A 26008-nucleotide genomic window follows, 5' to 3' on the forward strand; every position below is an offset into this window, starting at 1 on the left:
GTCGTATGGGGACTATTAAAGTTCACGATTTTCAGTTTCAATTACAGTGGCCAAATAATAATAATAATAAAAACGACTATATCAACAAAAATGGTTTCTAATGTCTTGCTGAACTTTTTTTTCTCCTCTCAATTATCTGACCAACCAGTAGAGGGCGGGCCAAATCAATTTTAACACCTTTGTCAAAATACTCTATGACAAGGTGTCAAACTTAGTTGAGATTTTGATTGATTGATTTACTAAAAAGTAATATCTTCTACAGTATTTGTATTATTATTACTACTATTCTATTATTATAATCATTATTATTATTTGTTGTTGTTATTGTTTTTAACGTTGTACGTTTTACTGTTTTCCACTTTTTGTATGCCTGGTTTTTATTCATACGCAGCACTTTGTTACAACTATGGCTGTTGTTGTTGTTGTTGTTTTTAAAGTGCTCCATAAATAAAGTTGAGTTAAGTTATAAGGCAGTGAAATGAAGGAATGTGAACCAATGAGGATTAGTGACAATGGCCCATCAGATTCGGAGACACAAGCTATTCCCCATCCATACCCTCCCCTCTGAACTCAACGCAACTTTATTTATAGAGCACTTTAAAAACAACCATAACAAAAATAACCGTAACCTTATTTAAAATAATTGTTTGATGTCAGTACCGAGAAGAATTTGTGGCAAATATGTTTTGTCTTTTGCCAAACCTAAAAACCACCAGTGTAAGCCTTTCAAAAGGCATGACATGGTTAACTTATTGTGCATGTTTTTATTCGTCAGTTGACAATGTCAGCAAAGTTGTGGAAACATGTTGTTAAAATAAAATTTTGAGCCAACGTCTGTTTTGTATTTTTTATTTTTTTTTACCTCTCACCATGCAAGTAAATAAAAGAGAGAAACTGTTTTGTGCAGACACATTTTTTAATGTTGTTGTGCCCAGTTATGTCATGTCCACTCTATAATTGACATTTTTAAATTTGTAATTAGGTACATGTCAGAGTCTGTACATTTTAATTTAATAATTAAAGGGGTTGAAGCTGTACGTCTACTAAGTACAAAGTGCGAGTACTGAGTACTTTGCCACCTCTGATTATAGGGACACACAATGTAGAGGATGAGACATGCTAGTTAGTGTATGGTGATGAGTGACATTTAAATGTGGCTCAGAGCGATGACACTGATGGAGCGTGGATAAGAGGGACCATGTCAGAGTTGACAGCAATTAATCAAATTGGATACCTGTAGCATGTCAACATAAGCCTCCCCCCACCGCATTTTTCCTTCACTTATTACCTGCCTTTTCAGTAGTGATGCAAGAAAGGTTGTACATCATTAAATAAATATTTTTTGAAAGAACCTTGCACCAACGTAAACCAGCTGGTCTTCTAGATCACGGGTTACTCGCAAATTACATGTATCGATGGTGGTGTAATGGTACGCCACAAATCACAATTTGGTACTTACCCTGGTTTCAATCTCATGGTTTGGTTCCCATCTGGCACAGTAATCAAATAACTTTTTGTGCATGCTTTTTTATTTGCTTATCTTATATGCTTATAAATATTTACTTATAATTTGCATAAATAGCAACAGATTTAAAGACACTATAAAATGAAACAACAGTTTAAATCTTTTCTTTTGAGAAAAGCACAATGTAGATAATTTGTCTTTTTTTTTTAGGAAATGAAGTATGCAACAGTAAAACACTGAACAGTATGATCTTTTATGCTATAAAAACACTAATAATGGCTTTTGTTATTGCTTTGGCTCTGTCTGAAGTGTCTAGGAGTCACTGAAAGTTGGATTCGTTCTGCAAATACGCTAGTCTTTTTTTTATTTTTTATTAACATATGGCTAGTCATGTCATCTGCTACCCCGTGTGTTTCCCTCATTTATTTAATCAATCAAAAAGTATGGCACATACATTGTCGAAACGCAAGCAGCTGTTAAAGATTAAATACAAATACACTGAACTTAAAAGTTCAATACAGCTGAACTGAATTTGGACAGTAATTCTTTCAAGTAACACGAGAGTATCACACTTTACAGCAGGGGTCTTCCAACCTTTTTGTGAGAGCTACTTCTTGGAGAGTGTTTAACGCCAAGCACTACCAGTTTCATACACACTTCTGAAACAAAAATAAAAAGGCTAACGTTTCTTTGGTTAATAAGTAGGGATGGGCGAGTAGCAATACCAGGAATTGGTAATTGGGCCAAAACCAGCCCTTATAATTAGGTATCGGGTACTCATCAAGGCTGCCGATACCAGCCACCAAACTTAGATTAAAAAAAAAATATATATATATATATATATATGACATTGATTAAGTCCTCCTCGACAGTAGTTGGCACTATATTGAAGCAATTTGACACATTGGCGAACCACCATCTGTGCCAAAAAGTAAGGTATATCAAAAGTATCCATACTCAGTATCAGTGAGTATTTAAACTGATATGACCTGAAAAGAATGAATATGTGAAGACACTTTTCATGTTCATGATTTTTCCCAATAATTATCAACAATGTATCAATCTGCAACCTAATTTCTCCAAATCTTTGCTAATATAAACATTTTTAAATGATTACTTCACTAATGAGCTATTTTTAGAACAGTCCAGCGGGCTACTCATGAAGTCCTTGGGGCCCACGGGCACCATGTTGGCGCTTTAGAGCCACTGACGTTGAAACGCAAAATATTTAAATATATTGAATAAAAAGGGTGGTTGTGATTTTAAACCTGCAGGAAAAAAGCCCCATTCTCTCTTCTCTGTTCCTGCTCATTGTTCCTTATGCCCCGTTTCCTCTGGGAAATTTCCAGGCTTGGGACCGGGACCTGGATAATTGCTGGAAAGCTCCATGGGGGCAGGGAATCCGCTTGACCGTCAATGCTCCTTTCTTTGGGTCTGATTGGGCCGGACCAGCGGCCTTGTTGCGCCACCATTGGCCCAAAACCACATCAATCTAGCCATTTCCAGGTTTCCCCTCAAGTTTGAAACTTTTTTTTTTCTTTCTTTTTTTTTTACAAGCAGGAATCGGGTTACAACTAAACGAGCTCTGGCAACCGAGCTCACTTGCGGCCGAGGGAAGACAACACTCTGAATAATTCACACATATGTGCCTGGCACACGGTTCTAAGAGAGAACAGGAAAAGGAGCACCCGAGACGACGTCAAGCCGAGAGACAACAAGCAGAAGGCGGCCAAACATGCTGTGAAACACCGTTCCCCGCCTCGCCGGGAGGGATGAAGACCAGATAGAGTTGAGATAAGTTTGTCTTGTGTCCCCTCTGACCGCTCCTGCGCGGAGAGAGAGCAAGGTGAGCCCCCTTTCGTCTCGAACGTTTAATGGTCGAGCGGCTTTTAATGAAACATTTCATCAACAGGCTGAAAAGGGCTTGCCTTTGTTGGTCGGGGTCGTCAAAAGCCAACCGCTGTCAAATGAAGCCCACTTTTGGCACGGTCGAGCAATTTAAACGGGGGTGTTGTTGTGTTTTGTGACCGTTTTTTTTTTTATAGGTAACGGTGGTTTGTAAGCATATCGGCCAGGGCATGAAAGCAAAGTGTCACAGAAACTGCCACTCAAGCGTGTTTTACTACATGACAGACGCTAAGGTCATACTTGTTTGAATTCTGAGGCAAGCATTTACGCTACTTTGGTTGTAAGCCAAAACTTCCTGTGAGTTAAAAACGTGAATGCTGAAAGAGCAAAGTTTCCACGACAGTTTTGTTTGTATTGCTTTTTACTCTTAGCAGTGTGTAAAATGTTTTTTGAATGAATACTGAGAGTCAAGCATTCACATCAATGCTTTGATAGAGACAATGCTGACAGTTTACATGTGAACTGCCACTTTCATGTCAGTTCTTTGGTTTCAACATTTTTGGGTGAATGCTGAGAGTCAAAAATTCACATTGATGGTGGTGTGAGTCAAAAAAAGCATAATTGTGTGAAGGCTGACAGTCGAAACGCTGTTGTGCGGTAACAATATCCTTATTTTTCATTTTGTTTTTACGCCAAAACCTTTTTTATATGATTGCTGCATTTTTTTGGTTAATGCTGCTGAATGCACATAGGTAGGGTTTCAGAAACCTCAAAGAAGAAAAAAACATTTGGCACAATTTTCTTTGATGGATTCCAAAGTGTTCAAATGAGAAAACATCGCAATGCTGTGGGCATATTTGCCTGATATGTGATACGACACCGATTTCTTGTACTCCCCAATCCAGTAATTAAATTTTTCCTTTTGGTTTCTCATTTTTCAGCATTTGCATGCAATTTCTAAAGGAATTGCATATCCTAGGGAGATACTAAGATCTGTTTATGTCCGTAGTTCAATTTGAATATGAACGCCCAATAAGTGTGTGACAGATTTGATATATAAGTCCTGATAGAGAGTGCCAGGAGCAGATGTCACGTATTTTGTATTACTGGGAAATGAAGAGGGGCGGGCGGAGAAGAAACTGTCAATGACTAACTATTTATGCTTTCATGTTGACTTTGAGGCAGTTTGCTTGATGATCCGCCCACCTTCTTAGCCAAAGTTGTTTTTCAAAATAAAACGGCACGTCATTGTCAAATGGTTTGCCATATTACACGTTTAGTATGTCGAGGCTTGGGGCCCCAATATTTCAGACAATAGATGAGTCACACTGTCTGGACAGAGAGAAGATGCATATTTTGTATTGCACAAGGGCGTTCTGTTTCACATCAGGCGTTGCGAGGAGCTCACAGGAAGTGGAGGAAATGTAGAGAAAGACTGGTTTCAAGTAAGCCCCATTGCAGTCGCAGGCAGGCTGATTTACGCTGTGACCACTAAGACTAAAAGGCTGAGACGTGTGTTTTGAAAACACTGATATGTTTTGTAACACATTGCAGTGTTTACAATGTAAAGCTTCGTTCCAGAACGAAAGCTCAAGTGCGGATGAATGGCTTGACTGTGTAGCCCGGGGGTCTGGGCAACTTGCAGCCTACGTTATCTTGCGCAGCCTCCACAGACGTGTCTGATGAATGATGACTTTGGATTGGAGGTTTTCAGACTTCACTTCTTCTATTACCTGGTTTCAACAGTGAGCGGTTTCACTACCTCTTTCAGTTTCGCAGGCGCTCTTTTTGAGTCTTTGTTTGCTATAATGGTCAGTAAGCTACAAGGTGGAACGAAATGTCATTTCAGCATCTGAAAATAATGACAAAAATATGAGTCAACAATTTGAAAGCAGTTACAGAGGAACCAATGCCAAAAAAGCTCACAGTCAGCTCATGTTCATGTTATTTAGCTTAAAAATTGGCATAATCATCAATCAATGGAATGTTTTGAATGGACTGTTGATACACCAAGTCTTGGAACATCCATCTAACAGTTTTTCTACACTGCTTGAAAAAAAGAAAAAAGAAATGCACTTCTAGGCTGCAGCCAGTAGAGGCGCTGTTGTTTCCGTCTTAGCTTATTTATTAGCTTGAAAAAATAACATAAAAATCATCGATGGGAGTTGAGCTACATCAAATGCAGCGTTATTCTGCGTGATAAAACATTGGCATTAATGGGGTTTTCATACAAACGTTCAGATTTTTTGTGTGCAAATTTAGTGAAAATGCGCAAAACAAACAACCATTCAGTATTATTTCACAAATATTGAGAGGAGAGAAGACTGCGTCTCAAAAAACGAAACTCGGCTGACTGTCAATAAAAGATTGTTCGCTTCTTTTATTAACTCCAGAAATATAAAAAAAAATGTTTTTAAATATTGCCACTGCCATTTTTGTGACTACAAAACATTATGTACGCATGAAGTAATATCCGATCAATATGTGCAAAGTGGTATCCTGTCCTGCCATTGTCCAAGCGTGAAAACCTTTTTATGAGTTTTAGGCTTTAAAAAAGATAAATTCTAGCGTTTACTTTCAGGCTATGGACATCAAAAATTCATTTGAACTATTTCTATTAGTTTAATTTTTTTTTGACTTTTGTTAACAAGATTATGAAAACCTAGATTTGTTATTGTACATTTAGAACAGATATAAAATTTTTGATTAATCGTGAGTTAACTATTAAAGTCATGCGATTAATTACAATAACAACATTTTATCGTCTGACACCCCTAATTCTTAATCATCTTTTCTTCTTCTTTTATTAGGGGCATCAGACGATTACATTTTTTAATTGTAATTAATCACATGACTTCACTAATTAACTCACGATTAATCACAAATTTTATATCGGTTCTAAATGTACAGTAAAAAAAAAATTCTAGGTTTTCATACTCTTGTTAACAAAAGCGGGAAAAAATGTGAAACTAATAAATAGTTCAAATGAAATTTTGAAATTTTGACGTCTATGGCAGTGAATGAGTTAATAGAGGGATTCTACCATTCATATGAAAAAAAAAAAAAAATCTCTTACTAGTTAAGGCTTTTGTTTACAAAACATATAGTTTACGTCAACATAATGATGACATGATCTAACGGAATGGGCTTTGAGTTGTGCTGGACAAAACAAGGCGGATTTCATTTGTTAATTTAGTTTACGTAAGCTAAAGTTGTTACTTAAATTAACTGGCCATCCTATAATAATAAAAAACAATGTGAGTTTGCCATTACTCCATGGCACTTTAAAGTTATAAAAGTGGACTATAGTTCAGCAGAAGTGCAACTAATCTGTTTATTTTAGATTTCACCCATGGACGCTTTTAATGAGCTTTTTTCTTTACCGATATTAATCTTAGATTTGCGCTGGAGCTTCCTCGCGTTTCAGGCACAACATAATTCTGGATGATGATAAATAAAGACGTGCAATAATGAGCCATTAAGTCTAAACAGAAGCTGGTTGGTGGGTCTCCTCTGAATCATTGAAGACGCGCCCCTCGGAGCGTCTTTAGGAACAGGACAATAAAGTCACACCGCCATACTGTCCCCATGTGGTGTTATTATGATCATTAAAAGCAAGGTGTGAAAGTGCTGCGGTAGTAGTAACACTTGAGATATTGTTGTTCGAGCGCAGTGCAATTCAAGGTAACTTATTGACCGCACGAGTCGAGGTGTTTGACCCAGTTGAAACTAGCTTGCAAAGTTCAGCAGCTGGCCTCAAGTTTCCCTGGAAACACAAAACACACTCCCTCACACAATGGCCAGTGCGTTGTTTGGAAGAGAAAGCGCAAGATTTGGCAGTCAGTCCTCCATCACGCCGCCCTGTCCGGGTTAGACAAACGTATCAAAATGTCGCTCCAGCTCATGTTCAAACACAGACTCTTGTAACAGACTTTTCTCAACGGGGGTGTTTGAAAGGGTTAGTCAACCCCCCCCCCCCCCAAAATCTTATGGGGCATTCTGTGGTATAATAATTAAGCAGTCAAATCTAACCGGCGGCCATTTTGCCATTTGCTGTCCATTGACAATAACATCACAGTTGCTCAGGGCTTAGGTAAGTAACGACTAGGGCTGGGTATCGATTCAGATTTCCAGAATCGATTCGATTCAGAAGGCCCCGATTCGATTCACATTGATTTTCAATTCAGGTAAGGATTTCATGCAGTACCAATTTTACTTTTATATGGAAGACATTCTCAGATGTATAAATACTGCAAATTGAAACTTATTGCTCTTATATGGTGCATTAGCATGAAAAGAAAAAAATAATTTAGAATTGAATCAAATCCAGTTACCTGAACAAAACAAAAAATAATAATTGAAATCGATTACAAACACAGCACTATGTAAATGAAGTGGCAAAAACACTGGGCTCCTCTTGGGGAACTCTGAATAACAGAAAATCACATTTGCCATATTTAAAAGTATCGATTCATGGTTTTATTAATTGATATTGGATTATGAAAAGCAATATAGATTCGATATCGATTTTTTTAAAAAACTCATTCACTGCCATTGACGGCTATAGACGTCAACAATTCATTTGAACTATTTATATTAGTTTAATTTTTATGTATGCTAAGCTATCATTTTTTAAATTGTACATTTAGAACAGATATCAAATTTGTTAGATTAATTGTGAGTTCACTAGTGAAGGCATGCAATTAATTATGATTTAAAAAATGTATCGCCTGATGACCCTTATCTTTAATAGTTTACATTATTATTATAGGTTACATTTTTTTTAATTGTAATTAATCGCATGTCTTCAATAGATTAATCACAAATTTTGTACAAATGTACAATATTTTTTTTCTAGGTTTTCATACTCTTGTTCACAAAAGTGGAAAAAAGTTAAATCACTAGAAATAGTTTAAAGGAATTTTTGACGTCTATAGCCGCCAATGGCAGTGAATGAGTTAAACCCGGCCCTTGTAACGACCAATCACGGCTCACCTTTCGAATGTCACATGAGCAAACCCAGAAAACAGGTGAGCCGCGATTGGTCGTTACCTAAGCCCTGAGCAACTGTGATGTTATTGTCAGTGGATAGCAAGTGGCAAAATGGCCGCCCCTTCCTGAGATTTTACTGCTTCCTTTATATTTCGCAAACAAAATATTAATCCTAACGTTTAGACAAATGTGGCCGCATAGGACATTATTGGAAATGTGACTTTCCCATTTAATAAACTCCTCCACCTGATCTTGGTTGTCTCTATTGACACAGCAGAAGCGATCATATCAATTTCTTTGTTTTCAAAGACATTTATCGATGATGATTGATTATTGCGTGAGTGAGTGAAAACATCTTTTCCAACAAGAGCCTTCAGTGCTGTTCTTTGCATATCTCGATCGAGACATATTGTTCTGTTCTGATAACTGCTTGCAATGGCGACATCCGCGCTCATCTCTTTGAAGAGATTTGTTTGCCGCACAATCGTAGCTTCTGCTATCTACATTAAGGATGTGAACTGGCACCGTCATCAGTTTCAAGCTTTGACAACATATTTGTGTGATTTCATGGCCGTATCATCCCAAATCCAGCTGTCTTGTTGGTTTTTTATGCTCGGGCAATTGAGGACAAGTTTCCTAAATGGATTATCCAAGGAGTAATTATCAGTAAATCTCTTTTGTAATCATCATTTCTGATGGCTTTGAGTAGCAAATAAATCGTTTACCAATGAAATCTTTCTTCCAAGAAGAAATGATATTCCAACAGTCATCTGAACAAATAAACATTTACTGCCTTATTTAAACAGAAGAAAAATAGTGGCGCTCATAAAAGCAGCGCAGCCCGAGGCACCGAGCTTAGACCCGATATGTTAAAATTTAAAAGCCAACATTAACCAAAAAAAAATAAAAAATGCTGGCATCATAATTCTTGTCGGGGTAAAAAAAAGTTCCACACCAAACTTTAGATATTTCTTTTTGGTCATCATCCCTTCATCATCCTCGCCGGCAGTCCAAATCGACATGATATACAACATCAGCCACTCACAGGTGATCAGTCATGCCAGTCGCTAATTTATACAGAGCGGTGAGGTATAAGAGCAGTGTGACCTTTCCGTCCCGGCCGCGTAAAGGCACTCCTCGCTGTTCTATTAACCAACTTAACAAATTAGACTGTGTGGGCTGGAGGTGAGGTAAAATTCGTCATTATGTGACTGGCTTCTGCGGTGGCCTTAATTAAAATGTCATTGGCCCCAGACATCAGTCATGACTCCAGCGCCAGTATGAATTGAATTAATTGTAAGTCTGCTGCTGTTGCTTATTATAATGTAAATAATGCGTAACTCCGATTTGGACCTGGAAGTCACAGAAGGAAAAATGTGTACTGTGTTTATTTCGTGTTAGAGCAAATCAAGAGTGTGCATTTGAATGCAAGAACAAATGTCAGTGAATGTTGTTTTGACCCCTCGGCGAGTGCGCTTTATTATGCACGCATATTAGTGACTTGCGTTCCCACGTTAAGGCTGTCAGCTCGCAGCAACTTAACTCATTCACTGCCATTGACGGCTATAGATGTCAAAAATGTATTCCCCCCCCACCTTTGTTAAGAGTATGACAACCTAGATTTTTTTTTATTGTACATTTAGAACAGATATAAAATTTGTGATTAATCGTGAGTTAAGTCATGCGATTAATTATGATAAAAAAAATTAATTGCCTGACGCCCCTAATTTTTAACAATCTTAAAAAAAAAGATTATTAAAAAAAAATACTTTATCATCTTTTCATCTTTCTTGTTTTTTAAAGTAATTTAAAAAAAGAATCTTTCTTTCTTTCTTTTTTTTTTTTAAGAATTAGGAGCGTCAGGCGATTACAATTTTTCGTAATTAATTGCATGACTTTTAGGTTTTCATACTCTTGTTAACAAAAGTGGAACAAAATGTGAAACTAATAGAAATTGTTCAAATGAATTTTCGACGTCTATAGCCGTCAATGGCAGTGAATGAGTTAACATGCCCTTGGGTCTATTTTGGTCCAAATCGCCTCGCTGAATTATTAATCAGTGAGCCATTATATGCCTTTGTTTTAATTATGAATTGATCACGGGAATGTGGCAGATCACGAAAAAGGGGAAAGATGGAGCTCGGCGTCTGATTGAGCGGCTGCCAGATCGCGCAAGACTCGACAGACCGCGTGGGAAGATGCCGTGAAAGCGGCACCTAATCGTCATGCTGCATTCAAATCACGCATGTTGAACTCGTGCCCACACGTGAGCGCTTTTGAAGGAATGGCACGAACGTTGCAGTTTATCACGCGGGTTTACGCGGTGGTTAAAAGGCGCAATCTTTCGTCAACTTGAAATTTCATCCTCATTTCCTGCTGCGACGCTCATTTGAGTGCTTGCTTGTGAACACAAAGCACGGATGCACCTTTTATATAACGAGCACGATTGTCTATTGTTTCTCTCCGAGTGGAGGGGGGGGGGATTATGTCATGCAGCTGGGGCAGAAGCTTGTGGACGGGAGTTTCCTCATTCAGGATTTTCTCGGTGGAACTTTAATCGCGATCAAACGTTCCGGCTCACTCCCGGCGCTCCTAATCGTTGTACTCATCCCTCGGAGTAATCCATCCGTTTGAATTCAAAGTTGAACAGAGTTGGTCTTCGCTCAATAGATCCGACCAATGGCTCAAAATGTCCATTTTCCTTTTGGAGCCCTTGTTTAATTGTCCAAATGTTCTGATTTCAGGCTCTCAACAGTAATTATTCACTGATTTCTGTACTCCTCCATGAAAGCAGACTAATTACTGGTTTGGATATGGATATGGCCCAAAAATACAACAACAAATCTTCCCTTTCATTCAGGACGATTACGATTTGAATCTAATGAAACATCAAACGTTTATTTAAAAGTTTCATTGAATCCAAAATAATTCCTGCACAAAATGGTCAGACAACAATGATGTATACCGAACTGATTCTTAATCCGTTTTAACATAAACTTAACATTCATACAGTCGTAATTAACCCAATATAAGAACAGCAACTCTTAATAATCCAGAAGACAAAATCCAATTTCACGATTTAGCAAATTTTCAATAGGGGTGCTTCTCAATTTTCTGGCTGATAACCGATCTCCGATCTTTTAAAAAGTCTGACCTGCCGATCCCGATTTTTGCCAATACCGATTTTTTTCTTCTTCATTACAAGCAACATATACCTTCAGCGTTCCGATCTTGTTTTTATTGGAAAACATTGAACAATATCGTCGAAATAATACAAATGGGTTGTTGTAACTGCACATAAAGTCGTTCTCTCAAATAGAAATGAAAATCCTATTAGTCATCTTAGCACAACAGGACATTGGCTGACATTTTCAGATTTCTGAGGAGGGAGATGAGATTGATGGAAAAGATCAGTTTATTTTTAAGGGATCGGCCGATCACCGATCTTCCAAAATTAAGGAAATGGGCAGGCCGATCGATCGGTGCACCCCTAATTTTCAACGATTTGATTTTAGCCCTATTTTGGAAAACAATGACCAAAACAGATAACTGAATCAGTTTAAAAAAAGGGGGTGAGTCGCCTTTAACTTATTTTCTCCCAAAAACGTATAAATACGTTCTATTTTAAATGTTTTAAGTGTCCCAAAGACGTATTTATACATTATTTTATGTTGTTGTTTTTATGCTAGAGCACACAGAAGGCTTTCTTGCAGCCTCTCAACTGCAAAGAACGAGTGAAGCAATGGTAGTAATTGCAAAAACGGCCAGCAGATGGCAGCAGAGTATAAGAGATCAACCAGGGCCATGTTGTAAAAAGGCTAACCCCCCCGGCCCCCCAGTGTTTTAAACTGATTTGTGAATAATGATGAAACTTGGCAATATGCTAATGCTAATGGCTGCAAAATGGAAACTAATAGAAATATCCTTTTTTTCCTGATGAAAGAAGAGACTATAATCTTTCTTTTGGTAGGTTTCATGTTTTTATAGCAATAGAACACAATATTCTGTGGGCCTTGCAAAATCAGTCCAAATCCAGTCAAACAGCCGGGAGTGAAGGGGGTTGCTTCGGTGAAAATGGCTGGGAGTGAGTTAATTACTAAACAATATGAAATAAACAACAACCATTGGTTAATATACATTGAGCAAAGGAACAAATTATTGTGTAATATGCTTAAACTCAAAATAAAAATGATTATTTGACTAATCCATAATCATCGCTAGTGACAGCACTAGCCCTACCCATAATTACAGTTATAAGCCTGAATTTTCAGATAAATACATTTTCATACAAATCTTACAGTGTACATGTACAAGTTTACTGATGAGTATTTTCTAAATTTGAGTAAAAAAAAAAAATCGCAATAATCAATTTATAGATTCGTATCGGGATTAATCGGTATCGAATTGTGATTTATAAATCGTGATACGAATCGAATCACCAAGTACTAGGCAATTCACACCCCTATTGCCCACCAACTTACTGAGGGTAAATTTACTTTTCTTGGGGGGGAAATTAATAATCAATCTTCAAGTACTTAATTGAAATGTGATTGGAGAATCACTCTTGATTTCCTCGTTGAGTGCCGGTGCATATCGAGCCAAACGATGTCATGCCACATTCTAGATGTAGCTAAGCCTCCGACAAGCATTTATGTTCCTCTTCGGACAGCAAATTAGTTGATAGTGAATCAACTGCAACATTGCTGGTTGCAGCCAAGTGTTGCACTCCATTTTGCTGGAGTTGCTTAAGGGAACGATTAATTAATCAATTCCACAATCAGCGAAATCCTTTTGATCGATTTAATGCTATGATGCCCTTTTCTGCTTATAGATCATTAAAGTTGTCAACAATTCACTTGATCATTGCCTCGTGTTTTTCCGAGCTCGGAAGGATTCCCCAAGGGTTTTGGTATTTGAATTTAATAATCAACATGTAAATAATGCGTGTCTCGCTGCCTTCGCAAAAGCCTGCCTCAGCTCTCCGTTGATTGTGATTGTGCGTCTGTTGAGCTCGTTGACATTCGGCTATTTTGTATTTATCAGGCTGTTTTGCGGCAATGTTTCTTCATGTTTTGGAAAAGATGCTGAACAAAGGAGGAGCGATTTCATTCCGATACACCGGGGGTGAACAAACAAGATTTCAGCTGACCTTAATATGCCGAATTTAACCGTTAGCAGAAAAAAAACAAAAAAACGGTTGCTGTCAGCAGCTGGTTATCGCCTTGTTTGTGTTTATGGATTGCATAATTCTGAAATGATTTATGACTCTTGAGAATGTTATAGCAGTAAATCCTTCTTAACACAATATTCCCTCCTTCAAGGACTGATGTCCCTTTTTCAGGGTCACAGTGCCCCGGGTCCACGTGACTAGACTTCACCCGGAGGCCCCCCCCCCCCCCCTTCCCCAAGAGCATGCAAGTCGTGACATTTTCTGCTGCCATCAACCAAATCACTTGTAGCTTAAAGCGTCATGGAAAGTCCTTCAATCCCTCCCCGAGTGTTTGTCGTGGCAAAACACAAGAAGGAAAACATTCCTTATTGATTTTGTCCTCTTACGCTGGATTGGTTTTGAGCGTCTGTGTCCTCATCTAGAGACTTTCTGCCCTTTGGTCACCTCTCATTCCTCTGCAGATCTCTGATTGACAAGCAAGTGCGTCTGATGCAAACAGAAGATGCTTGTTCTGCTTCGTGGCATGCATTTATCCCCAAATATGAGCAGCTGAGAGTGTTTTAGTTTTCTCTTTACAAGCTGTGTTGTTTTTGGCACAGCTACACCGCCCCCCCCCCTTTATTTCTTGCCTCACTTGACCGGTAAGCCCGGCTTTTCTCACAGCCTTGAGCATGCAGGCTGCACCTGCATGAGGGCGTGGTTTGCTGCACTATCACAAGACATCCGTTTCCACATGGGAGGAAGTCAGGTATCACTTCCAAGAATCGTGTTTTCGGAGCTATTCTTTAACTCATTCGCTGCCATTGACTGCTATAAACGTCAAAAATTATTTTGAAAAAATCCACTTTTGTTAACAGAAGTATGAAAACCTAGATTATTTTTTTTGTACATTTCAAACAGATATAAAATTTGTGATTAATCGTGAGTTAACTAGTGAAGTCATGCGATTAATTAGAATAAAAAAAAATAATTGCCTGTCGCCCTGAATTTTTAATAATCTTTTATTTAAATTTTTTTTATTCATTCGCTGCCATTGACGGCTATAAAAGTCAAAAATGTATTGAAACTATATCTATTTGTTTAAAAAAAAGTCCACTTTTGTTAACAAAAGTATGAAAACCTTTTTTTTATTATTGTACATTTCGAACAGATATAACATTTGTGATTAATCGTGAGTTAATTAGTGAAGTCATGCGATTAATTAGGATTAAAAAATGTCATTGCCTGTCGCCCCGAATTTTTAATAATCTATTTTTTTTTTTTATTATTCATTCGCTGCCATTGACGGCTATAAAAGTCAAAAATTTATTTGAACTATATCTATTTGTTTAAAAAAAAAAATCCACTTTTGTTAACAAGAGCATGAAAACCTAGATTTATTTTATTGTACATTTAGAACAGATTTAAAATTAGTGATTAATTTTGAGTTAACTAGTGAAGTCATGCGATTAATTACAATAAAAAATTGCAATTGCCTGTCGCCCCTAATTATTAATAATCTTTGTTTTTTTCTATGAATTTATGACAGCGAACGAGTCAACGAGTCTGCGAGCTACTGCTGGTTGTGTTTAATTAATTGCCTTTCATCTCTGAGACTCTTTGAATAAACTGAAGCGTCGTGAGTTCAGACATGGCGGAGACACTGAGAGGATGCAGTGGTAGCCTTATGGTGACATAAATGAGACATTGTGAAAGAATAGTGGCGACATTGTAGAGTGGAGAAATTGTGGCAACACTGAGGGGATGGAGTTGGGGACACTATGAGGGTGTAGAGACACAGCAGGGACATATGAAGAGAGAGATGGTGGAATTACCATGGAGACAGACATAGATGTGTCGCAGAGTAATTTATGGGCATATAGAAAAAATGGGCACATGGATTCATGTTTTTGCTTAGTAACGGTACTTTCCTATCCAAGCGAGATGACCTGGAAGTGCTTGAAGGAAAGAAAAAAATTCTTTGGTAAGGTGTTAAACCCATTCATTGCCGTTGACGGCTATAGACGTCAAAAATTCATTTCAAATATTTCTATTAGTTTAACATTTTTTCCCCACTTTTGTTAACAAGAGTATGAAAATCTAGATTTGGGGGGGGGGGGGGGTTATTAGAACAGATATAAAATCGGTTATTAATCGTGAGTTAACTAGTAAAGTCATGCGATTAATTACGAATCAAAATTGTAATCGCCTGACGCCCCGAATTTTTGATAATCATTTCCTTATTAAAAAAAAGATTAAATATTAAAAATTAAAAAAATATATTTAAAAGAAAAAGAAAAGATTATAAACAATTTGAGGCATCAGGCAATTCGTAATTAATCGCAAAAATTGTAATCGCCTGACGCCCCTAATTTTTGATAATTATTTCCTTATAAAAAAAAAGACTACATATTAAAAATATATAAAAGAAAAAGAAAAGATTATAAAAAAATTGAGGCATCAGCAATTAAATATTTTTATCGTAATTAATTGCATGACTTGACTAGTGAACTCTCGACTAATCACACATTTTATATCTGTTCTAAATGTACAAAAGAAATCTAGGTTTTCATACACTTGTTAACAAAAATGGAAACATTTTAAACCAATAGAAATAGTTCAAATTAATTGTTGACGTCTATTGCCGTCAATGGCAGGGAATGTGTTCATGAATAAAACCTTTTTGTTATTGCTGACTAACTGTTACGAAAGGATGTTCCCATAATCCTTTTTAGCTAACGATGCCCACGAGTTTCACAAGACTTTAAAAACATGCAGGGATAAAAAAACTAGCAATGAGAGAGGAAAAGGACTGACGGCACACTAGAGACTTGGCTCAGCAATATTTGACATCACACGATGACGTCGTTTAGGGAAAGTGGACTTCAAACCGTCCTGTCCTTTCCATTGTTCAAAAGGAATCTTTCATCTTACCTTGACCCGATGATACTGTTCACAAAGGCTAAGGAAAGGTGTTGTATTGATTAGATTTGACTTGTGAAGTGTGGGGACAGAGCCGGGAAATTATGAAAACCGTGTCCTCATAGTGTATACAAAGGTCATAGGTCTCAGATTCTGGTCCTCAAGGGCTGCAGTCCTGCACGTTTTAGATGTTTCCCTCCGCCTACACACCCAATTCAAATCAGATCAGCTCATCAGCAAGATCTGGAGGAATCTGATCATTAGAATCATCTGTGTTGGAGGAGGGAACCGTCACTCACTCGTGAATCTTGGGAAAGGGATTTTACAGAATGTTTAGGGCGCGTCTTTCTGGAAACGAAAGCCAGATTGGAAGGCTGAGTGAATTTGCACACAGTTGTGCCGGATGTTGGGTCATGTCGCCAAAACAAATTTGGCCGGTGGATGACGCAGCCTTTGAATTTGGACACAGCTTGCGTCTTGTTTCCGCACAGTGGGACTCTATGCCGACAAGGTGGATACAATGTAGAAACCCAAAAACGAGACTATAGAAACCCTATTGTGACACATAATAGGTGCGCTGTACATCTTGGAGATCTTGTGGGGACACAGTAGAGAGCGTGGGGACACTTGTGAGCCATTGTGATGACAATGTGAGGACATTGACAGGGTGGACAGTGTGTCTAGTTCAGGATAGAAGTCTGAATTTGGCCTTAAACACAGTCAGGCTGCTGCTAAGTCACCAAGAAACTTCTTCTATCCGAAGCTTTTTCATCATTCTGAGCACTTGTCCCCCCCCCCCCCCCCCCCCCCAATGAAGTCTTCATCTTTCTCGCCATAGGGCGATAGATGAAGGGAAGTGAAAGCCACATTGGATCTTATTCAAAGCTCGCAAGATGGAACGTGACGTGTAGCACTCTCAGGTTGTTAAGTGTTTTTGTATTTTTTGTGGCTGTGAAAGTCCCTCCCATTCTCATCCCTTTTTTTTTGCGTTTTTGCTCGTCAACAAGCGACACGTAGTTGACAGCTTAGATGACAGCAGTCCCTGGCGAGGGCGCATTAAACGGAGCAACGTGAGTCTTAAGAGACGAGGTTGTGCAAACACGATCCGTTATCGCGCTTTGCGACGCGGTGATTCATCCAGCGGGAAAGCCGCAGAGATAAGGTTGCTACTTAAGCCTAAGTGTGCCCCAAAAAAAAAAAGTGACTCACTCCACTTTTGCGATTAAATAGAGGGGACGGTGACTTATCGCACGTAACGAAAGCAAAGTCGGTGTTTTTGTTTTCTTTCTGTCAGTCTGATCATTAGCGCGCCCTCCTCGCTATCTGTTTCGCGCACATTGCGTCAGAGCGGGATTTCCGGTAACAAGTGCAGTCTGACGCCGCCGCGCTCGATGATCTTCGACCAGCACATGCAAAGAGAAAGCAGAGGTTTGAAAGTAGATCAGCGGGAGACTGTATATAAATGACCCCTCATTCGACACCGACGTTTCCCCCATGCCGGCTGAGAATTGATATGTCGCACCCGGCGCTACCCACCAGTACCATTCAAGCGCTCCTCCTTAGCTAGTATCTGCCCCCCCCCCCACCCCCTCCCTTCATGTCTTGCTCCCTGGGAAGCATCCTGCTGACACTCTCCAAGGAGTCTTATTGATATTCTTGGAGAGGCGTTGCAGTGAGCGAGAGGGAATGAAAGTCACACTGAAGCAGTACCTTCTAGTATGAACCACGTGCGTTTCAAAATAAAATCATTTGGGCTGTAATCTCGCTCCCAAACATGCGCACGATTGGAGGGTTCGGCCGTCATACATCATACATCATCAGTCGAGTTGAGGCTCGACTCCAATATTGATTGCGGCTTCAACTGTGGCTCCCTTCCGTAAAACAATGTTTGGCATGTCAGGGATGTATCAGGCATATTAGATCTGAGCCCGTTCTACATCTTTGGCCCCAGGGGGGCCCGACGATGTTGCGTTCGCTTCTTTGCCTTTGCTGCTTGCACGCAAAGCTGCATGTTAACACTGCTCAATGCCGTGCTCGGAAAGATGCCGTCAAGATCGTGCTTCTCGGATGTGAGGCCAAATCTGATGGCCAGGTTGGGGGTTGGGGCTAACTGTGTTGTTAGCTAATGTGCTTTTACACTGGTACCTTGACTTATGACTTCAATTTGATTCATGACTGAGCTTGTAACTCAATACTTAAGTCGGGTGGGGAAAAATAAGACTATTTTGACTGATATTGCATTCAATTACGATTAATACACTAGATTATTAATTTGACAAATACTCAACATTTACGTTAACAAATTAAAAGAACCAGAAAATAAATTTGTACTAAATAATACGTTGAAGTGGAATTCAAGCCAAATACTTTCTTGGCAATAACGTTCCATGTACCCCCACATCTCAACACAGTAAGAGTGCATTTGTGGAAGAAGAATTAAGAAAACGAATCCACTAACGATAGATCAGCGCCGATATTCAGCATTTTGACAAATATCGGCATCGGCCATTAAAGAAAAAAAAAATAATAATTGATCAGTGCTGTCACTATTGAATATTTTTAGAATCGATTAATCTATCGATTAATCAACTAATCTGATTCATTTTTATTCTGCATTTAAGTGTATTACAAAAGCATTTCCCCCAGATTACTGTTAACCAGTGATTGTTTATTTTCGTACTTCATATTTGTTATCGTGATTGTTTTCCAAAAACATGTTTTTTTTTATTAAACATTTTCAGTGAAAATTTTGGACAAATTTTCCATTAAAAAATGCTTCCAAACGATGACTCGATTATTAAAATAGTTGTTGATTAATTTGATAACCGATTCATTTTGATAACACTATCATTTTGATATCTGTCTATCTTTACAATCAACCTTTTTTTTTTTCAGACATCCAAGCAAGCATTGAATGCAGTACTGCCTTCCAAACATCTTATGTTGGACATGGATTGGAGGTCTGACCATGACCTCTTGTTGTACAGTACTTGGTAGTCATAGTCCAGATAGCAAAAATGAAAAAGTCAGGTTTTCTTTATTTTGCAGCCATCTGAAGTCAGCGGTAGACTTCCACATCGAGTAAAATTCCACCATCTCGACACCTTTTTATTCATTCTCTTTGTGCTGACATTGAAAAGCCCTTCGGGGAAAAAGGCTTTTGGTTTCCTATTTATTTCCGTGTACTATCCTCGGAGATCTGTGCGGGTTATAGAGGGAGTTCACAGGAAAACAGATTTCATTTTATTTTTCACAAACAGAATGTACAAACCTTGAAGGGATGACCCGCAGACCGCTTTGAGTCACAGCTGACAGGATGATGAAGGCTGCAGACTCATTTGATTTGGGAGATGGAGAAGAGGGGGGGCGGGGGGACGGGGCAGACACACTGACCCTCACTATTTCTGAGCCTCGCTATTTTTGAGCCGCCATTGTGTATACCATGGCTTGAAGTAGCATCATACATAAATCAAACCACAAGAGAATGAGTGACGCTTCGGCCTCCCGCTAAGTTCCTCTTGCGCATGCAGGCCTCGGAGTGTGTTGAGGAGATGAGATGTCCACATGCATTAGGATTCCTTCTTCTCTAACTAGCTTGTAGGCCATGAGCCAGAAGGTGGCGGGGTCTCATTTGAAAGCTGTCACCGCTCATTATCTTATAGAGACGAAAGATTTCGGGCCGGCACTTTATGCGGCGTGTTATTTGCATCGGCCTCACACATTGCAATTCTCAAGAGCCATTTCTAACACTCAAATCAGTTCCTGTTTTTTTTTTCTCGGTATGAGCACGTTTCTCTTCTCTTCACAGCTGGATGATTTTTTAGAGTAACAGGAAAATTAATACTGTTGCTTTTCAAAATGGTTGATATTGATTTTCAATGGCACTAAAGAGTGTATTTCACCACAAATCAAGATTACAGTTCTCAATTTGTTTTCACAGCGTGTAAGAAATTACTATCGGTGATAAACCGTACGATTTCTCTTCAGCAAACTTATGGAGATTTAATCAAAAGCGCGTCTGCCAGCTGCAGCCGGTAATAAACTCCATTTTGCCCCATCATCAAGGTAGTACAACAATCAATTCCACACAACACATTTCTTAGCGATCAATCAACAAACTGATCGATCTCCCTTTTTATTGTCATATTTTGGTACGGGCTACTAAAATATTTTTGGGTGCTTTCGTTTGGGGTAAAACGGCAATTTGGAGCTCGATCAATTCATTGGTCAACAGCTTAACAGCGCTGTCCGATGACGATTGTTTTATTTTCAGCTGCAGTAAAAACACTTTTGCAGCCAAGTAATTCATGAGAACGCCACAACCCATTAGTCATCTTTAGGACCAGAAATGTAATCTCTTTTTATAGCCTTTGGATGTATGTTGTAGGGTGACCAGGCATCCCGGGTTTTAACGGGACAGTCCCGGTTTTGTGCCTTATGTCCCGAGACGAATATCAACAGGTCCCTTGTTTTGTTCTGCTTTGACGGAGGTCCCGTCCAGGTGTCCCGAGGATTTTTTGGTGTGTGTATGTCAATCACACAGTTGACATACACACTTTCTGCCTCAGAATAATGGGAATTGTAGTCCTAACTACCGGTAGCCTCATGTTTTGGTCACCGGTCAGACCCAAGGCAAGCTGAGCTTTTCTGGCGGCATATTTTGAACGTTACATTACAACACGGGACCGGCGCGACTTAAACAGCAGTCGGCTTCTAATAGCTGGCGGGACCGAGCATTTAGCACTGTTGAACTTTCAGCCAAGATAGCATTTAGCATTAGCTAAAACAATAGCCACCGGTCTCCAGTTTGACTAGCCGTTAAATTTGTTATCCTTGTGAGAATTTGTTTTATTGTATATTTGATTTTCCGCCAAATTGAATGTGCCCCGGTTTAATTTTGGAAATCTGGTCACCCTATGTGACCAGAAAATAAATCACCCGCGCCTGGGAGGGAAGGAGAGGAGGGAGCACCAGGGGACGGGCGGCACCTCAGAACCCCAAGCCCGGCAGGGAAAGGTCCCGGTCGTCACGCCAGCTAGTGAGAACCAACCCTGTTACTGAGTCCGCCAGAGAGCCTCAAATCTTTACAGCAATTTGTGGTAAAAATGGTCCCAAAAAGAGTCAAATGAAATGGGTTTTTTTAAAGGTCACAACCTTTACAAGAGAACATAATTTGACTTTCTCTAAGCTTTTCAATGTTTACATGAAACAATGTAATGTTTCTGTCTCTAAAAACGAGCTCAAATTTAACCAGTGCATTTATTGGTCTAGTATAACGTTCTTTCCTCTCTCGTCCAGAGTTCACCATGGACTCTTTCAGCACAAAGAATTTGGCCCTGCAGGCGCAGAAGAAGCTAATGAGCAAGATGGCCACCAAGAGCATGGCTAGCCTTTTCATCGACGACACCAGCAGCGAAGTGTTGGACGAGCTGTACCGGGTCACTAAGGAGTACACCCGCAACCGTAAAGAGTCCCAGAAGATCATCAAGAACCTGATCAAGATGGTGGTGAAGTTGGGAGTGCTCTACAGGAACAACCAGTTCAGTGGCGAGGAGCTGATCCTTGTGGAGAACTTCAGGTGGCTCGCTAAGCATTTTCGAAATCTATTTGTGAATTCCTGTGCGTTACTATTTTATTGATTGGTTTATTGAACTCGTTAGCCAAAAGGTTACATGATATAAAGTTGACAAGCTTTTGGCACGGGGCCAGAGAATGCCACAACACCGCTCACTCGCAATTACAGATATGAAATAAGTTCAACAAAATAATTCAAAAGTACAGCCTTTAAGAGTGGGCAACAAAAGGGAGTACACCCCCAAGTGAAAATGCACAAAGTCTAATTTCCTCAATCAATTCAATTTCGATCCACACGAGTTCAGTTCGATTAGATTTTTCCCCGATTCGATTCACTTCAGTTGAATCCGATATTGATTAATTATGGAACATCAATTCTTCTTAAATATCAAGGACATGATAAAAACTCCAGACATTAAATTTTGCAGAGGCAGTAACTGCCTTAAATGATTTAGTTTATTCATGAAAGTTACACAAACACTGCTAATCAGCAAGGATGAGATGAAAATATTTTCATAATTCTAATTCAATAATTGTAAATATAAATTTAAGATTATGAATTGTCTTAAAAGTGCGATAAGTCAGGTCTTTCGGGTCTTTTAAATTCACGTAAACAGTCAATTTCAAGAAAACGGTAAGATACAAAAAAATGGCTTATAAAGTCCTTTTTTCTTAAATTTTTGGGGGAAAGATATTAAAATAATCAATTCATGGTTTTGTGAATCGATATCAGACTCGAAAAGGAAAATCTATTTAATCTTTTTTTTTTTGTTCTTTTTAACCCAGCCCTACTTCTCAGCTCCTTTTGTGTACAAGGATGTAAAGTCATGCCCCGTCTGCTATCCTCACTAAACATGGATTGCGTTCTAACTGAATGCCATTGTTTTCCGCTACGCCCAATTTTTTTCCAAGGGTTTATAAACTACACTTGTTTACATTAAAGCCCTCCCATGTGGGAAAGGAGAGCCACAGTCCCAGATGGACTTTACAGCTGAACACCAGAAGAACATTTAAAACACACCAGGAGGTCATTCCATATTTTGCTCTTGCAACACAAAAATCTCAATCCCCCTTCTGAGACCCCTCTAAGACTTTTCAGTCCCTCCGGTAGCTGCTGCTTAGCTGACCCGAGGCACCCGACAGGAGTCGAGGGAGAGAGAAATAGCAGAATCTTAAAACGAACTGTAAAGGGCACAGCCAGCCAGTGAGGGGGGAAGCCAAAATGGAAGTTAAGTGCTCCCTCTTCCGTGTTCCAGTCAAGAGGCGAGCGGCAGCATTTGGAACCAACTGGAGACATTTGAGAGAGGACTCAAAACTAAAGTGCATTACAGTAATGATAAAAGCACTGAATACCCTTTCAAAGTCATGTGTCAGAAAATGCTTCACTTTTGCAAGCTGCTTGAGGCGGGAAAAGAAATTCGCTCCAGTTAAAATCACTGTCAAGTTTGAATTAATTATGTCGGCAAGGGGAGACGAACTAAACGGATGTTTGCGTCGGTACTTCCTGTCCGTGTCCAAAGTTTGCCCCCGAAAAAGAAAAAAAAAAAAAAAGAACAAGGCAGCATTTTCTATTTCTAACCAAGTGACTGACAGCCGCTGTCTCCTCTTTGTGCGTCTCACAGGAAGAAAGTCCACACCCTGGCCATGACGGCGGTCAGTTTCCACCAAATCGACTTCACCTTTGACCGGCGGGTCATGAGCGCGCTGCTGAACGACTGCCGCGAACTGCTGCACCAGGCCATCAAACGGCACCTGACGGCCAAGAGTCACTCGCGCGTCAACCACGTCTTCAATCACTTCGCCGACTGCGACTTCCTGGCCGCTCTGTACGGGCCCTCCGAGGTTTACCGCGCTCACCTGCACAGGATCTGCAACGGCGTCAACAAGATGCTGGACGAGGGAAACCTCTGACCTCTGCTCGAGCACACAAGTCACAAACTTTTCTCCGCGTATTGGTTGGTTTGTGCGTGCCTGTCAAACATGATCATAACACTGAAGTGCTTTTTTTTTTTTTTGGGGCCCCAAAGTCTTTTTTTCATTTTCTTTTTGCTTTTGTTCCAAAGCAAACAAAGTCCATACAAGTGAATGTAAAACAAAAGCATATAGCAGCCTGAGCGCTTTCAACGCCTTCCTACTCAGTTGAGAAGAAGCGAATCCCTGAACGGGCAGTTTTATCTCTGTAAACAATGGCTTGGAAAGAAATGTCTATACCGTTTCCAAATACCCAAGACATAAACACTCTTTTTATGTATATATTTTCTGAACCTACTATTGCACTCAAGCCTGAATAAGCGCTGTACTGTACTTTTGTTTGTTTTTTGCCTGCATTAATGCAACTATGTGAACCAGAGCAGATTAATCCTGCTTAGCCTGCATTTTAAACATTTTAACTTCGTAGTGAGGCTGGTGTTTTTGTTCCAAAGTCATCAATAAAGCCGCTTCTACCTTTTTTTTTTTTTTTAATCTATATATTTTTTCTAAACATTCTGGTTCCTGGCCAGCACAACAAAGATGAAGTATTTGGGTCATAGGGGACCTGGAATATAAAGGAGTGTGCACAGTGTGTGTATGTTGTCTCTGCGCTGACTCAGATATCGCTCTCAGTGAGTCAACATTGGGACTGTAATAGACTCCGTGACGACACTAGCTTCACTTCTGCTACCTATTTCGCCAATAGGAAATCGCAATAACCAACCTAAAATGTCTGATTAATATATTTTTAATGATTCTAAATAAAGGTTATTACTATTTGCTTTTTTTCTATAGAATTTTCACTCTCATAATCTTGTCATAGCTAACAACATGACTCCTAACAGACTGCTATGCTAACCATGCTAAGTTTGCTTAAAAGCATTTGTTTGTTCGTTGCTGTTCAAGCATACTTGATAAAAACTAGCACCAAGTCAGTTGTGTTATTAAGACGTTGTGACTAAAAAAAGCAAAACTGACGGCGGAGCGATCCAACGGTGACAGTTCATTCGTAGCAAGAGACTTGCTAGCAGCTAAAAGCTCATTTCTGTTGGTTAGTTGGTTGCTATTGTGACATACTTCTAAAAGTGGCAGTTCTATATTTGTATTTGGCCTATATTACACCAATACTGTCAAAAATTAAGTAAACATTGTTTATTCCTAATTTTTATGATTTATTATTATATCTGTAGTGCGTGATTTCTGTTCGGCATTTTTTTCTCCATAATTTTGCTGGGACTTCCGGGTTTCACACACCAGTGTCGTGTCCGGCCACTGATGGCTGCGTTCCAGCACTCACACCTCAACCCCTGCAAACCCCCCCCCCCCCTAAGCACGCTCTTGCGCAGGGCTTATCAACCCTCGTGAGATGAGTCGGACAACTGAGACAGACACGCTCGCACCCGTCGACGAGAACGCGCGACCGAGTGGCACAAAGGCGGAAACGCAAGAACTGGGACGCGGCCCGCACGTCGCAAACAGGAAACAGAAACAAAGCTGATGTGTGAAAACCTTGAAGTTGGAAGTCCCGCCTCCTCCGTGGCATATACCCCATGTGCATGAGCAAGTCAATACTATGTAGCATTATGGGGAGGGAATGCTAGGTTTTTAACATTTAGCCTGCAAGTACGTTTGAAGTTAACATAGGTTCGAACATATTTGCGAGTATACGTTTGAACGCATTTACAAGTCAAAAATGTTTACTTCTCATCGTCAGTTTCCTGCTTAGAGGAAGTGAAGTAGTCGTCATGGCGTTTTCAGAACATCGCTGCATGATATCCGGCGCGAAGCTAAAAAGCATGCAGCCTAATGGTCATAATGGACCTGCGGAATTATCTCGAATTCATTTGGCCACGAGTTCCAAAAAAATGACCTAAAAGGAAAAAAGTGCGCGATGAAAAAAAAGTGAGGCTCCATGTAAAGAGTAGCCGCACAACACTGCACGTGATTGTACTCTCACTTTAATTACAGCCCGCCACTCCGGGCTTGTTAGAATGTCCTCAGCCAAGCCACTCCATTCCTCCACTCAGCGGCCTCATCTCAACCTCCGCGTCACTTAATGCAGTCAAAGGACGTTTGTTGTTTGTCTT

General features: G+C 39.6%; 1 protein-coding gene across 1 annotated transcript; it reads left to right on the top strand.

The window, feature by feature from the left end:
- Positions 1-2841: 2841 nt before the first annotated feature.
- tnfaip8l1 (tumor necrosis factor, alpha-induced protein 8-like 1) lies at positions 2842-24400 on the top strand. The gene is made up of 3 exons (XM_086090165.1): positions 2842-3311; positions 21675-21954; positions 23573-24400. The coding sequence occupies exons 2-3, from the start codon at positions 21683-21685 to the stop codon at positions 23859-23861; spliced, it is 561 nt and encodes a 186-aa protein (XP_085946291.1). The 5' UTR covers positions 2842-3311; positions 21675-21682; the 3' UTR covers positions 23862-24400.
- Positions 24401-26008: the final 1608 nt, after the last annotated feature.

This window comes from Leptonotus elevatus, chromosome 11 (genome assembly GCF_054856555.1).
Source record: "Leptonotus elevatus isolate MCC_2025b chromosome 11, RoL_Lele_1.0, whole genome shotgun sequence".
NCBI lineage: Eukaryota > Metazoa > Chordata > Actinopteri > Syngnathiformes > Syngnathidae > Leptonotus > Leptonotus elevatus.

Bases quoted from the DNA above. Each gene is read 5' to 3' on its own strand.
- tnfaip8l1 (XM_086090165.1), top strand. From the start codon at position 21,683: ATGGACTCTTTCAGCACAAAGAATTTGGCCCTGCAGGCGCAGAAGAAG. The intron at 21,955-23,572 runs GTGGCTCGCTAA...TGCGTCTCACAG, and splicing joins ATCCTTGTGGAGAACTTCAG to GAAGAAAGTCCACACCCTGG.